The 17,053-nt window shown below is 40.9% G+C and overlaps 1 protein-coding gene across 47 annotated transcripts in view; it reads right to left on the bottom strand.

Moving 5' to 3' along the window:
* FOXP1 (forkhead box P1) overlaps nt 1-17,053 on the bottom strand; it is a 724,900-nt gene that overhangs the window by 250,811 nt on the left and 457,036 nt on the right. The window contains exon 8 of one of the 47 annotated variants that reach the window (XM_084840386.1): nt 13,988-14,066. The exons of the other annotated variants lie outside the window; for them this stretch is intronic. Within the exon in view, the coding sequence (XP_084696512.1) occupies nt 13,988-14,020 (33 nt within the window). The 5' untranslated portion in view covers nt 14,021-14,066. The remainder of the gene's footprint in view (nt 1-13,987; nt 14,067-17,053) is intronic. 47 annotated transcript variants of the gene reach the window in all.

Genomic DNA, 17,053 nt, shown 5'->3' with positions numbered 1-17,053 from the left:
CACAATTGCCACTCCTTGTCCTCCCACTCAGTAAGGGTCGCTCATCTCCCCTGCAGCTGGTGCAAATCCATAGAAGGAAGACAAAAAGAGTGACAGTACATAGCTACTGAAACAGCAGGGTTACCATCAACATGGGTGGATGTCAGAAGGCACAATGAAAAGAGCTCCCTCAAAACTGAACTGTGATCACAGGACAGAACATTAAAGCACTCAGGGCAGTCACAACTAGAGTGTTTCTCAGCTACTGCCCAAGATTAGGGAACCAGGGCATGGACCAAATCCATGGATGAATTTGAGTCCATGCCCTGTACTCAAATCCATATCCCTATAGCATATGGACAAGACTTGAGTCAATGGCTGCTCTGCTACTATGTAACGAAGACCTCTCAGGATCTTTTATAATATATTTAAGAGGGGATCTTTTATAATATATTTAAGAGGGGATCTTTTATAATATATTTAAGAGGGGATCTTTTATAATATATTTAAGTAGTGGCTCCTCCTTCCCTTATGGCTTCCTCTCCTTGCACTAGGCAGAAACAATGAATTACAGCCTCAACTGTTCAACAATGATGGCAAATTTCAACAACAACCGTAATTACGGAAGTGTAATAGCTAAATGGTAGAGCACACGGAACACAGGTAGGTGCCTATCTAGCCCAGTATTGTAACAATGACTGGCAGTGACTTTCCAGGGTTTCAAGCAGGATTCTTTCCCAGACCTTCCTGAAGATGCCAGGGATTGAACTGGGGACCTTCTGCACACAGAACATGTGCTCTACCACTGAGCCATGCTCCCTCGCATGCTTTCCATGCAAAAGGTCTCAGATTCAATCTTTGTCTTCACCACATTGGCTGGGAAAGACTCCACCATGAAACACTGGAGAGCCGCTGCCAGTCAGCATAGACCAGGGGCGAGCAACTTGTGGCCCTCCAGATGCTTTGTCCTACAAGTCCCATTAGTGCTAGCCAGCACAGCGAATGGCGAGGGATGATGGGAGCTATAGGCCAAAATGTCTGGAGGAAGATGTATTTCCCACCCCTTATGCAGACTGTATTGCACAAGATGGACCACTGGTCTGACTAGGTATAAAACAGCTTCCTATGTTCCTATGTATAGACACTGTTCTTTGTAATGCTGGTGACTCAGTGATTATACGTGAGTGGACGTTACGTGTGAGTGAGCACATCATGAAGACAAGAAATGTCAGTAGTAAAATTGGATACTGAAAGAATGAAAAAGATAGCACAAGAGAAAGAATCTTTCACTGCACCAACTGATTCTTAAAAATGCAGCGTGCAAGCTTTCGAAGCACATGTTCTTCTTCAGACAAGGATACTGAAAGCCAAAATAAAGTACAATTAAAAGTTGCCACATGTCCAGGCAGTTGATTACCAATCTGAGGCTCACCCAGAAATTAGAGTCTCAAGAAGAAATATACTGTTAACATTTATTGATTACATTGAAAGCAGAATTTTCTGAGCACTGAGCATAATGAATATGTTTGTTCAAGGGAAAAATAATTGAAAGACAAGCTGCATGCCAATTTTAAATAAAGCATATTCATATGTTGTGCGTAGAGCTTGCAGATTTTATTCCATACTACTTTTCTTTTGTAGAGGCCCAATATTTACTGCTAGCCTTCAAATTCATTTTTGTATTTGCACCTGCAAAGCTGTTTGCACATTAGATATCTAGATTTACCCGGGTTATCCAGCACATCAGAAAAAGGGTCTTTTCTGTGTGCAAAATCTGCATTTGTTCTACAGATAAGGATATACATGCACAAGTATAAAAACCAGTGGATGGAAGAACAGATGTTTTGCCTAAAATGTTATTTATATATATATATATATATATATACACACACACACACTTACTTTCTAATTGTTCAGAGACATTCTTTACGATATCCCCTAAGGTGTTTTCATATTATAGGGAATCTCAAGAATGACAGTTCACCCCACTGATTTACAGCTAGGCAATCATAGTAAACATCAAAAGGAGACTCTCATGAGCAGTTATCAGTTTCAAGGATAGCCTTTGACATGCACACGAATTGTGATTCTTCAGCTTTTACCTTTGAATGTACTTTGACTTAACTTTGAGCTTAGGAATTGTGGTTTAGATAGTTGCTGGCATCTTGGACTAAAAAACACAGTATTAAATAGGTAAGGTCAATGCATTTTATTGGAATGGATTTTCTATACCTAAGCTTTCAACTATCTCAGTGTTTCTCCAGGCACATCCTTCAACTCCTCAGAACCCCATCTACACTGCCTTGAGCTTCCAAGAAGAAAGACAGGATATAAATGAAATAAACAAACAAGTGGAAGAAAATGCAGAAAAATTCAGAGGAAATTGCTGATAGAACAAATGCAAGACAACGGATGAAGAAAAAGGTTGGTGAGAATAAAGAAGCAAACTTCAACTTATACCATGGTTTTGAACTCATTTCTTAAAAAAACAAGGGATCTATTACTATGCAAGGAAAGGAAAGCAGGCTGCAAGGAAATGGTTGTAAGGTGCTGGAGGGTGGGGCAGTCTCAAACCAGGGTCTCCCCATCAGCACCCTGGTCCTTCAATCAGTCAGTCAGAACAGGCTCTATAGGGCAAGGGCACCCTCTCAGCTGCAGTGCAGGCCTGAGTGCTGTCAGCAGACCTCACAGCCTAAAGATGGTCAGTGCCTAACCAATGGAGAAGCAGTAGGCCCTATGAAGTCCTTCCTTCTAGACTGGTCTGGCAGTCTCAGCAACTTATCTCATCAAGGAACAATGCAGACTCATCATCTAACCTCTCCAGTCAGGTACCTGACCTCCAGCCTGTCTTTGACCATGCTTCCTGCCTCTGGCCTATGTGACCATTGCCTTATGCATATCAGACTCAGATCCCATGACGGCCTGTTGCAAGCTAGGTCCCAAGCCTGACAGTAGTCATTCTTTCTTGTGTGTGAAGTATGGCTATTAATTATTGCAAAAAACCAAATGTAGTTGACTTTTTAATCTTCAAATCATCATAAACCTGCATAGCTCAAATCCACTAATCCAAGTAGTTCTAGAACCCTCTTTTATTTCATGTTTTCTTATTGCTACCGTGGATCTTACTGCGCATGTTCACACACACAACTTGCTCTTCACAAAGGAGTCCTTGTGAGGATAGGAGATTAAATGGAGAAGGAGAAAGAGAAGGAGAAAAAGGACAAACAAGTAAATAACACATCTACATCGAATCTTACTTCATTACAGCTGTCTCTTACTATGGACATAAAATCCCAAAATTAAACCATAAGGAAGATAATAGTACATCAATAATAGAGCCTGCCCACAATTTTCAATGGAATGTATCTCCACATCCATATTTTCGGAGGGGGGCAGATTTATCTCTAAAGAGAATAAACGGATTCTCTTCACTTCTTCCAGAGAATTGTATTTTAATACAGGAGACTTGAGAACCAATAAAAAAGGCAATTTAACAATATCTCTCGTGTGTCACCAATCACCATAAAGGCCTGGAGGCTCCAACATACCCACGACAGTACAATAGGTTTGCCACCCTGCTGGTTTTCAATTGACACCCTCCTCCCCCTATGTTATTATTTTTTTTTCTAAGTTAGGCCTAATAGTGGTTTCTAATATTCTTGCTTCACTCACAGCTGATGGCATTTTCTGCTGCTAAGCTCTGCCTCTCAGTGACACATCTGGAGAAATAGACATTGGAGAGAAGACACTGGTTCACCATCACTAAAAAATGGAAGAAGTATGATTTGACATAGATCATTAGCATCAATGGGAGTCAAGAGGTGGGTGACATGCCTCACACATTACCAGAATCTGCTGCCATGTGAGCTGTATCATAGAAGACCACAGAATGACCAAAGAAGAAACTCATCAGGAGCCTACTAATATATTGTTATCTGAAAGAAACTTGAGAAAAAAAGTATTCTGTTGGTGTCAATAGAGTCAGGTTTGGTCTGAGAGCAAATGCATTTGAAGAATTTGACAAGTGGGGGTAGGGGGTAGGAAACTGCTAAGAGAATCTCCACTTAATATTCACTTTCCCAGTGATTTAAAATTAATGGTCATAAAAATAATGAGCATGTTTAAATGATGCTTACCTCTAGAGCATGTACCTATTGTGCCTACTCTGCACATAAATGTGGCCAGCTTTGATAATGCCCTTTTAAATGGATAACTGTTAAATTAATATATCTGCTAAAGGAATCAATTTTTGTGCACTTCAAGGTTATGTGTTTAACAGACTTCGATAATTCAATGAAAAATCAAGCTGGTAATGATTTGCAGGCTAAATGAATGTTAAATACTTCAAAGGACTGGACAAACAAGTCAGCAGCAACATTTTTATGGGTTCACTTCCTTCAAGGGAACTTAAAGAGCCAGCCGTTTTATTGCTGTGAATTCTAGACACCTTTTCTACCCCTCAGCATCTGCTTGAAATATGGAGTAGACAATTGCTTTTTTGGCTCTGACTCAGGTGGTTGAAATACAGGACAAACAGACTACTGTATATAAGCTTTCCTCCAGCAATGAAAATTTTTATTAACTCTCTTGCATAGCAAACTCTGCTGCCTAGCTTCCAATCCCTACAGAATCATCAAGGAATGTGGCTAGTTATTAATTCTGGTGGTCAAGCACAGGGTGGATATGTTGAGACTTGTCTGCAATATGTAACCTCACATTTCAAAGAGCTACAGACGAAAAGGGGGGAAAATAAATGAATTCTGTTTAGGTCATCATTCACATGTATAGAATTCAAAACTAAATACTAGCTATGTACATAAATATGTCAGTCTTCTTGGGAACTTCTAGCCAAGGAAAACAAACCCTATAGTAGAGGGATGCAGAATAATCATTAAAAGTTGTGAACTTGCCCACCCAAACTTCAAACTGTTTTCAGACTACAATAGCATTTTTATAAAGCTGAAGTTGATGACTGTCCTATTATCTACATTATCAAAAAATGTGGAAACAATAAACTAAGTTAAAAATAAAATAAAGATCCTTCCAAATATTTTAAGATGTGCTTTATATGAAAAAGGATTCGCAAATTTATGTGTAATCCAGATCCAACTGCATTCTACCACCTGTTGACACTAATGGAAAACATCTGTTTTTATTAATGAATCGCTATTGTATGCACTCTACTATTTCTTCCAAAGTTCCTGATCACTATTTATTTCACAGATGATTTACATGGGTGTAGTTTCCCTCAAATGAATGGGATTAGCCAGCAGTTTATTAATTACTTTGCCAGTGGCCAGATGCAAATGCAGACAGGATTCTTAGGAGCATCTTTAATAGTTGTGTGTAGAAGAGGAGATTTCAGTATGTGTAGCTTCCATGACAAGCCATACCTGTTGAATATCCACTTCTACAAAGCTCTGTCCTCTTATTCACTTATCCATCCTATTGTCATGGTATAGGGATGATACAGGTAAAAATGTGTCTATAGTCATCGTTCCCCCCACCCTCCTGTGGTTTCCAGAAACAGGAGGGCTGATTAATAGCAGAAGACCAACAGGGACCAGTGTCAGGGGGCGGAAACATTGGGGGCTGGTCTTGCTACCAGGCCACTATGAAGAACTGGGCTCCATTATCCTCTCAAAGTGATCTCTAGGCAGAACTAGTTAATCATCAATGGACTAGCCCTAGAATGTCGAGGTAGAGACCTGGCTTCAAGTCCACTTTGAGTGATGAAACCGACTAGGTGGGCCTTGAGCATGTCATTCTCTCTGATGTGACACTAGTTTTTTTTTAATAAAAGTTAGTGTAGAGTCAATGAAATACAAGTGAATAATCACAAAATAGTGCTAAAATAAAAATGATAAACAATGACAAATAATTTTGCATAGTACTTTCCAGGATAGGAATCAAAGCAATGCCATTAGAGCAATAAAGTTCCATATTTACACAGGTTTTTACCTAACTCAGCATTCCTCAAATCAGTGACTCTGGAGTATGTCTACTGAGTTGAAGACTAGTCTGGAAAACATGGTTTATGGGTGCCTTTTTCAAAGCACTTATTTTAGAGTAGATTTAGGGGCCAAAGAGAATTAGGCCTCAATTCTACACCTACATACCTGAGAGTAAGCACCACTGAACAGAGTGGGATGTATTTCTGAGCAGACATGCACAGACATGCACTGTAAGGCACTAAAACCCCATGAAAATTAACTTACAGTTGCTCTTTGGAAAATCCCATACAACAGGCTCCAAATAGCCCACAAATGAAATCATCCTTCAGCAAAGGTTGCAACCGCAGCATACACAGGCCCGTGGGAATGTAATGAAGACTGTGGGAGTGGATCCTTAGTTGCTAAAGAGACATCTTCCTTCCTCAATGCATTTTAATCAAGCAAATGTTTTGCATGCTTTTATAAGGTTTTTACTGAAGAATATTTTATAAAAACCAAAGGGTTAGCCTACCTACAGCGCAGTCTTGCACTGCCAAAAGCCAATTATGTTAACACAAATAAAACTAAACAAACAAAGTCTCTCAGTGTCTCTCTTAACTTCTACACTGCTTTCCCCAGGAATAAAACAACTCTGCCAAAGAACAGTGTTCAAGCAGACAAGAAAGTACATAAAATAATGATTGGGCCCTCCAGTCCTGACTCAAGTTGGTAGGATTCCCAGTGGTAGGTCCCAAATCTGCATAACTTCACTTCCATTACAATTTTGCCAGGGAAGAGATGGACAGTATGGTACAATGGATAGTGTGCTATGTTTTGCCATGAAGCTCACTGAATGCCTCTAGGCAAGTCACCTACTTTCAAACTAATCTCACAAGGCTATCCTAATTACACTAAAAGATGCTATAAAAAGAATAAATAGAGCAGTGTCTCCAGTCCTTCAGAAGCAATATTTAATCTTGATTTAAAATTAGAAGTTGATACCTTGCAAGTGTTTTATATATACTGTATATTTTTACTCTGGATAGTGGCTTACACCAGACAAAAGGTCAGGTATTTGCTATCTGTAGCAATGGTTTATATTTGACACACAAAGGGCACAGTTATGTACAATACATAAAGTTGCTCTTGGGTAATCAAATAGATCACAGTGGGGTTTAGGGGGAGGATGGGTTTCTTAATCCATGCTTATATAGCCATTCCTCAGAGCTGCTGGCTCAAATGCTTTATTATGTGCAACTTCCTGGGAAAGTAGGGGTGTCCTTTTCCTAGGACACCCCTACCTGGCAGCCAGCTGTGTGAGATGCCTACCCCATGCTGGACCTACAGTGAATAAAGTCTGCAATATGGGCAGGTATAGGACCAGCATGAGTGCAAGGCCTTGTGTGTGTGTCTGGACAGCAGAGATTGAATATGCATTGGATGCACATTTGATCCCTTTCCAGTGGTGTAAATCTACACATATATTACGAACTAAAATAATTTGTCTGGGCCCAATAGATTCAGACTAGAAATCAGATTTCTGGTCAGTGGGATACTAGTTGTTAGTCCAAGGGGCTGGATGTGAGTGGCACAGACCAGGACAGTATGGGTCACATTCCACAGATGGCAATCAAAGACCAAATGGAACACAAACTGTCCAGTGCAGGCACGGCATCTGGTTAGGTTCTAAAAGGCAACAACAGGGAAAGTGGGGAAGCAGAAGTGAGGAGAGGAAAGGCATCAGGAATCTGTAGAGAAACTGTTTTGGCTGATGGGATGCTTAGAATGGGGAACCAAGCCTGAGGTAGCAACTGTCTAAGGCCAGCAAGGTTCCTAATCATCTGAACCAATTGGACAGACATGTAGCAGTACATCTTCCAGCCATTATCAGGGTGGAACGACACAGCAGCAAGGATCAGGGTGGAACGACACACCAGTTCCCTCTGCCTGTAAACTGCTTAGTAGTGCAAACTGTAAGGCACCACCTAGACCCTGCTGCCAGATATTCTGAATTGAGGTTCCTGGCACCTTATGTCAGTGTTAGTGGTTGTGGCAACTCAGTAGTATGGAGTGTTGGACTGGGACTTGGGAAATTCAGGTTCTAGTCCCCACTTGGCCATGATGCTCACTGGGTGACTTTGGGCCAGTCACTGACACTCGGTGTAACCTACCTCACAAGATTGTTGTCAGGATAAAATGGAGAGGAGGAGGAGGACAGTGTAAGGTGCCTTGGGTTCCTTGCAAGAGCAAAAAAGGAGGGATATGCATGTAGTAACAAATACAAATATATAAATAAACTCCCTGTGGGAGTTATCTCTTTTCAGCATTTCTAGTTTTTTGTTTTTTTTAATTGATACCAATCCCCTCAGAGAACTACAATGTACAAGATTCCTGGGGAGGGGGGTTAAGCTGTTAATAGCACAATCATATACATATGTACTCAGAAGTATGTCCCATTGAGCTGAATGGAGCTTACACTCAGGAAAGTGGGTACAGGATTGCAGGATAAATCAATTTACATTTGTAGTGCATATATACCACTAAAAAGTTATGGCTTAAGACAATTAGGCTTTAAAGACCTGAAGCTATTGCCCCTTCTTGCTAATGCACCATTCATATCTTAAGGAGCACCCACCTAATCTTGTCTCTCTGGGTCAGAGCAAAGAGTTTGTGTGACAGATTGAAGTGTAAGTAGGTTTATGTTTTATGGAAAAAAATAACTGTAAGTAACAAATTCTTAAAAGGCTAAAGCAAAATTTTAACACAGCTAATCTGCCAAAACGTGTGTGTGTGTGTGTGTGTAACCAATACTATAACCTCCCTTGATCAATAGCATGTGACAAGCTGCAAAAGACACAAAACAGTCTGAGAGCCTATTTTATCACTGTGGCAGTTAAGTCTAGTTTTACACTGAGACAAATTCATTCCGTGCAAACTACTTGATCTCAGTGGAGTTACACAAGTAGTGGGGGGGGGGGAGGAAGGGGGAAGGAAAGGAGGAAGTGATCAGACCTCTGGCAGATACTCAGAAATTAGTATAATGCTCGCTGTTGCTTAGGTATGAACACACACAATGAATTTCCCTTTCCTTTCTCACTAGTAAGTGCCTGCCTATCACTGACAAATGCATATATTCCCATCATGCCGCAGTATTTTTCAGCCCCATGATGCCCTCACTTTTGATTGTGTAGATGAAGTTGAAGTGCACAGGGTATTTACTGATCCAGTTATCTTGTTCTGTGACAGGCAGAATCAATCAATCAAGAGGCCAGCTTTGTGCTTGCATATTCCAGGCACATCTCTGCACTTCAGGATACGAGATCACAGTGTTATCCAGACAAATTTGATCAACAAATGCAGTTCCCCTGTGCCACAGCAATCTCAGATGAAGATGTTATTATGCGGAACTGAGCAAAGTGATAAAGACAGTACAGAGAAAAGGAGGAGGGGGTCTAGCTGGGCCTTTCTAACTGCCTTGGATGTATTTGTTGGTTGTGTGTGTCTGTATGCAAAACAACCTTTTTCTTGAAAGTTAACAAAAAATAGCTTAATATTTTTTTAAAGAAAAGAATTCTGGTGTCTATGGGTACCTTCTTTTTCACAAACCCAAACAAAAGATCTCTGAGGGAATGGCAAGATATATTAAAAAGCAAAATTCTGGAATTTTAACTTTCACCAATTAATAATATATTTATGTGGTGTGTGTGTGTGTGTGTGTGTTTATCACACACACGCAAACTATTGTGCACTTATGACATCTCACCATCATTATGAAAATTGTTATCTGAAGGGCAAAAATAAATTTAATTTTATGATAAGTTTGGACAGGCAGTCACACATGTCCCCTGTCCCCCACACTGCTGCCTGTTCCTACCCTGGTTGTGACAAGACGCATGCAACTGTGTCAGTATTTAAGTGCATTTCAAGCAAAAAATGTACACTAGGTTTTTATTTTCCACTTTGCTACTACCCTGCAGTTATTTTACATTATTTAATCCAAAATACCATCTTTTTGATTCTACCTTTCTTTTGCTTTTTAAATCTTTAATAGCAGCCGTTGGCAGTCCAGGGGTACAATTATTAGATATCTACAGAAAGAAATTGAAAAATTAATAATACTCTCTCATTCTGTATTACATATAAAAATTATCTAGTCTTAGTGGAATTCTATAGATTCAAACAGCCCCCCCGCCCCCCTGCTTAAAAAATAAAAATCTTAGCTTGAATTACTGCAGCCTACATTTAAATCTTTGTAGTCATCAGTTTTAGTAAAGCTTGGGGACACTGTTTTATGTTTTCAAGTCAGAAATGTATTTTAAATCATTTTTTAAATTTAAGGACATTTATCAGGGCAGCTTATGCTACATATGGCCTAAACCCAGGTAAAAGTACCATAAACTAATCAGACTAATGATATTAAAAATTGTTTATTGCCCTTTTATGGGTTTTGCTACTTAAGGTACCATTTTTCACAACTATATGCAAAAGTGTGACATCATCCATATTAGTTTATTAGGAAGAGTGATACATGTTTTCATCTGACCTTTGTCTAACTAGCCCCTTAACCACGGCTGAAGGGTGGGCGGAGGAGAGCCTCAGAGTCATCTTTCAGCAAGGGAACAGTATAAAAACAGCTATGTCTATTAACTTTTGTTTTCCTTTCACTATTATTAAACTCAAAAGCCAAATCCAACTGGAAAAATGATGCCATTTGGGTTCTCTTGTCATCATGCGATAAGTATGAGAAATATATGTGCAATAGCCAAATGGCCAATAGACAAAACACCCACTCCAAGTGACGTACTGTTTTCCATAGAGCACAGACAAAATCAAAACAACAGAACTGCTGCAAACAAAAACAAAATCACATTTCCCATAAGCATTCCAGACAGAGCAATTTTACAGAAAAAGAAGCTGGGAAGGAAACCAGAATGAAAGACGAGAGAGAGAGAGAGAGAGAGAGAGAGAGAGAAAAGGAGGGAGAGAGATGGGAGTGTCCATAAGGTAAAGGTAAAGGTGTCCCCAACCAGTCGTGTCCGACTCTAGGGTGCGGTGCTCATCCCCGTTTCTAAGCCGAAGAGCCAGCGCTGTCCGAAGACGCTTCCATGGTCATGTGGCCGGCATGACTGAACACCGAGGTGCACGGAACGCTGTTACCTTTCCCGCCGAAGCGGTACCTATTTATCTACTTGGGAGTGTCCATACTTCTACCCCCCAAAAAGATGATTTTTTTTTTAGATATAAGCAAGCAGGATCTACATGTTTTGTTTTTAACACAAATCTGTTAATGACTGTATGCTTAAGCCTGTATATTGTACATCCACACCAGTTGAAAAGGTTCAACAACTGGATCCAGTTTCAATCTGATTTATCTGGAATAATGCCAGTAGCTGCTTTGGTGACGAAACCCAGGTTTTAAATCAGTATATATGAGGTCAGAACCTGGCCCCTTCAAATGAAAAATGAAATTCACCCCAAGGGAGCAGTCTCATTCACAGAAAAACATTAAGGTCACAGGTTAGGGATCAAAAGTGTGAGTTTTTGCACAAAGTAATGGAATGGGAACAATTAGATTGGAAATTTCAGTGCTGCATGTTTTGAGTAGATATTCCAAAAGGGAGAAACACTTCAATGAGCTCCTTTGAACATCTATACGGTGTCCTGTTAAAGCCTGCCACTTAAGTGGATCTGTAGGTCCTTTAAAATAAAAATATTAAAATGATGGATTGATATTGATGCAACTTTGTATCTGCTCCCAGAAAGTTATGGTATCTGTGTTTAGCTGAGTTACCTGGCTATAAATTGTGGCAGTGTACTGAATATCAACAGCTGCATTTTACTATTTCAGCTAAGCAGCGTAGAGTATCTCCATCAGAGTGAATTCTTGTCAGCTGCGCTCTTCGCTAACACAATTCCTATGTTTTGCCTGGCAGTAAATGGACGCTTCTGCCCCAGCATCATCTAAACAACTCTGTTAACATTTGCCCCCAAGCGTCTCTCTCTTTGTCCAGTCCCTGTCTTCTAACAGATGTCATCCAAGTCTAATCAAGCATAAAATGGTCATAAATATTTCTTTCTGGTAGATTTCACATTCGCATTTCATGCAGGGACATGATATTTTTCTGCTACCTCCAGGGAGTACCTAATGCAAAAACCAGTTACTTACATTCAAGGCTCATGTTCCTTTACTAAAATGCAGCACATGTTCTCAGTTCAGAGACATAACACACACGCACACACACACACACACACACGACTTTATCTTCTTTTGTTTAACTGCTCCCCTTAAATGATGTGCACCACAGTTTACGCTCAGATATACCATCATCTCCTGTTTAATGTGAAATCCCAAAAGACATAATATACTATTCTTATGAAATCAAACGCAATTGAAATACCTTAATTATTGCCCAAAAGAGATTTAGCTTCTAGATACTTAATTGAACTAACAAGCTACTTAACAAATGCAGGAGATAAGAAAGGCAGCTTTCTATTTTGGCTGATTTTATGCACAATTTTACAACCTACTTCATCATATTTAGTTAAAACGATAACATGAACCTAGGGTATAAATTTGAGGTTCATGCCTATTTAGCAAATGAAAAAAAGGAAAAGATAAGTGTGAAACAGAACTGATTTCCAGTACTTAAACTTTAATCATTCACATGGAAACTACGTAAGCTAATTAATTATGTCTACTTAATGAAAGAAGCCACAGCAAAATCCTATTCCTTTCTGGCAAACTTCATAGTTAATATGTCAGAATGTAAAATAAATCCAACCTGAGATTATTTTCAAAGCCATATGTCTATTTGTTACTCTGATCTCCCTCCCGCCCTCCCCCTGGTTATGTTTGTCAAAACAGAAATCTTATACAGCTATTTAAAACAAACCACAAACGCTTAACGATGCAGATCACAACAGCGAAGCTTCTCCCCAATCCCCACCTCCTTTTTCTCCGTTGAGCCTAATATTTGATTACTGTTAGTCAAATCAAGCTTTCAGGCAAATAATCTCCATTTTTTAAGTTAATGAGATGTGGTTGTGTCGACAACAGCTTGCAGAAACTTTTAATTCTGATTCCTGAAGGCTGTGCTGGCCTCTTTTACAGCAATTCCTACTGTATGAATGAGTCAAATTTGCTAAAATGACTTATGTAGACAAGTGCACATTTTAAAGAGGCGCTAATTAAAAAAATACCCACTGGTGTCAATTGAAATACCATGACAATAAACTGTTAAAGTAGCTCACCTACCATCTCATGGCTTTCCTCAGTGCACCTTTAATTCCAACTGGATGGAGTGCTCATTGTAAACACATTCTTTGCATAAGAACACATTTTTCCTTCCCATCTTGGAGGAATTCAGGGTTTTGATATAATTAAACCATTTTTGTTAATATTTGTTTCACATAAACTATTAAGCAAGCCCCCCAGAACAAGTCCTAATTGAGAAAGCTCCAAAGACCCATACTGCTGAGATAAGCAGCAAATTTACAGTGTTGATTTAGAGTACCCATCTACAACTTCCTTCCTTATTACAACTCTCTATCTCTTTTATAAGGCTCCCAGCAATACTGAATCCCATTAAAACAGTTTTCATGGCTCCTATTAGCCACAGTCAAATGTGTGCCCCCTCTCCCCCTATTAAAATGAATAGGTGGAGCCCTAGCAAGAACTTTTCCAAATTCTTTTGACTTTTCAAAGGTTTTCTTTTTTTGGCAAGGAATTCAGACAGCACAGCTGTTCTGTAACGTAAGCAGATGTGACACCAAAAGCGGAAAAAATAGTCGGTGCTGAGAGGGTTATATCTATTTAAGGGGTTAAATATGCAATTACCACTGACTAAAACCAGAGAGACATATAGATAAACAGAAGAAATGAAGTCCCCAGGTTCCATTCAGAAGCCTTCATCACATTACTACCAGACAGAAAACTCTTTAAGTACTATTTTCAGATGTTAAATCATTGTTCTTGCAGCACATATTCTCGCTATTCCTGGGGGAACAATATCTGAAGACAGCGTGCTAACAAATGCAATCCAGTAAACAGGCATTTTCCCTCTTGTTGTTAGTACCTTTGTGTTCCAGCTCCCAGCTCTGTCATCCATGCCTTCTCTCTGCTTTGAAGTTAAAGTACTGAATGAGCGTTGTCATCTATTATCCAGAGTGTGCATGTAGATTATAAATAAGAAATAAAAGTGACTTTCAGTACACTGCTTTTGCATTAGCAAGTTGCCTTCTCTGTTACCTCCTCTGTCCTTCATACTTAGCTACCAACATTATATTAGAAACCAACTTTGTTTCCTGCAGACTGAAAGACACAACCTAGAAATGTATACGTACATAGCAGAGGCAGAAGTTTTACTACAACCAACAAATTTTGCCTTTTAAAATTTTCAGTTTAGCTTTAAATGTAAGTCCTTAAGCCTTGTATGCAAAAGTCCTTCAGGCCCATCTGAGACAGAAGTGGGTAAGGAGCAGCTGAGAAGCAGGAGATGGTCCAAGCGGAGTGCTGAACTTGGAAAATGGGACCACTAAAAAGGACTAGGAGTAAGTGTTAGCAGACACTTAAGGGAGGAGTATAGTCAAGTAATATTAAGGCTTGCACTACCAGTACCCAGAGCCCCCGCAAATACCTGAGCTAAGACTACCATTTACATGTTAAACAAAAGGCTCTGTTTGCATTCTAGGCCTTTATTCTGGGTGTGATTAATAGAACACTGTTAATCACACCAAAGTTCATTAGTAGAAAAAAGGGCTTTCCTTATATTGATCAATTACTTATACTGAAAATCTACATCTCATGATCTCATTTATTTATATCGAGGTGTATGGCAAATATATTTCCCACAAGTGCTAGTGCAGGACATTAGTATTTCAAATGACTGTGGCCTTAACCTAGTCAAATTAACCCAGCCCCCCAATACTCCAATACACTTTAAGGTGGGAAGAGATGGAATCCAGAACGTAGAGAGGAGTGGGCTTGATCCTTAATGGCCAAGGTCATCAGGGACACAGAACAGCCTCTACCCCAAATGCATCCCTTTACTTTTCCTGTGTAATTAATGCTTTCTGTCATTCCTTGGGGACAACACCATGGTGGGGTTAAAACCTACCCACCATCCCTGGCACTGGGTGGACTGTGCCCTGTGGCAAGGGGTATATTGACCTTTCTTCCCCTCATTCAAGCAGCTTTAGTGTTATGCAGTGGAGGCAATATGTTGCTGCTGCTTCCCAAAAGCATTTGGGAGAGCAGGAGGCAATATAAAATACTGCTTCTTCCCCACTCTAAACTCAGCCTCTCCCCTCCTCCTCAGTATATGGAACCTGGGACTCTGGCATGGGACTATGTTTGGAAAAGCAGGATGGCTCTGTCCCTTTGTCTGCCTAAGGCAATAGTCTCAGTGATAGATGGGTTGGTTGGGGAATGGGGTTGAGATAAAGACTGGAATTGCCCATGCCTCTTCCATCTATTATAAATAACATAATTGGGAATGTATTAGTTCTAAGGAAATAAGGAACCAGCTGTGGTACCAAACTCTGGTATCTCCATATCAAACTCTGGTATCCGCATATACTTTTTTAGTCCAGAAATAATGCTATGATCCTAAGCCTATTTCCCTGGGCCAGGTCTTATCTACAATCAATATGACTTAAAAGCGAATTCACTCATCATCTTCATCATGTAGTACAGGGGTGCAGAATCTCAGGACCAGGGGCCAAATCCAGCCCTCCAAGGGTCACAATATGGCTAGGGATGTCAGATAATTCCGCCACGGATCTCGGGGAGGCCGAATGCCAGCGCATTTGGCCCCCCAAAATTGGTGGTGGAATGGTCTGCCCCCCCCAGAACGAGACTTACCTGGGGCAGATCTTCCTGGCGGCGGCAGCTCCAGCGGCGGTTCGGTGGCCTCCGGTCTTCCGACCGGCTGCCGCCGCCGCCATTTCCAGTTTAAAAAAAAAAAAAAGACGTGATAGGCTACGTAAAGATTTACATAGCCTATCACGGCTAGGTTTAAAAAAAAAACATGATAGGCTAAGTAAATGTTTACGTAGCCTATCACGGCTGACTTAAAAACAACAACAACACGCGTACGCAAATGGCAGCGGCCATGGCCATGTTTTTTTTTTTTTAAGTCAGCCGTGATAGGCTACGTAAACTTTTATGTAGCCTATCACAGCTGACTGTAGGGATGCAAATGGCGGCGGCTACGGCCGCCGCCATTTGCATCCCTGCTAGCCAGTGGCCGGATGTCCGGCTGCTGGCGGAGCTGGCCGGTGGCTCCGCAGAATCCCTGCGGAGCACAGCTGGCCAGCCAGGATTCCAAGGGGGGGGATGGAGCACCTCCCCCCCCATCCAGGATTCTGGGGGGAGGAACGGAGCGCCTCCCCCCCCCACCATCAACATAATCCGCAAAATGTAAGTGACTTTCGTACATCCCTAAATATGGCTCTCTGGGCTTCTCCAGAAGGCCACACCCCCTTACACTGGCCCCAACCCCTTCCCCCAACAACTGTTTGGTGGTTTCCTAACATTTGTGTAGTTTTCCCCCATTCTAAAAGGTTGAAATGCCTCTCCTAAACTTAGTTATTGGCAGAACAGCTTTAAGCTAAAATATGCTGGTATTTTTGTTTTTTGGCCTTGCCCCTTTTGCTCCACCCACTACTGGAATGTGGCCTTCAAGAGCTTCTCCAAAATGGAATTCAGCCCTTGGGCTGAAAGAGGTTCTGCACCCCGGATAACTGCAGCTAGTAGTCTGAACATGTGAAATAGCCAACATCAGCAACTCCCTGGTGTGTCACCACAAATAGTTGCCTCTTACTGTCTCTTGTAAATACCCTGGGTTGGAGCCAGGGTCTGCCTTCCATGAGAGGAAGGGCTACATTCAAGGAAGTTCTTTCCACCCATTTTTTGGGGATCCCCCTCCCCAACACACACCACAGCTCATCCCATTCAGCAGGGTCTCCTGACTCTCTGTGTAGCATTTTCAGGGGGCTGGAGAGACTTCCGTGGGAAGGAGGGGATGGGAAGTCCACTTCCAGTAGTGTAGTTGATCCAGCTTAAATCTGGATCCATCCTCCAAAGGGAAGGGAAGCCAGGAAGGGAAGCAGCAAGAGACAGTGATCTATGGTTATTCATT

Source organism: Heloderma suspectum, chromosome 2, assembly GCF_057233095.1.
Source record: "Heloderma suspectum isolate Gila_16-S chromosome 2, 16-S_ref, whole genome shotgun sequence".
Classification (NCBI taxonomy): domain Eukaryota; kingdom Metazoa; phylum Chordata; class Lepidosauria; order Squamata; family Helodermatidae; genus Heloderma; species Heloderma suspectum.
The sequence above is the reverse complement of the archived record's forward strand: the minus strand, read 5'-3'. Positions and strand labels throughout refer to the sequence as shown.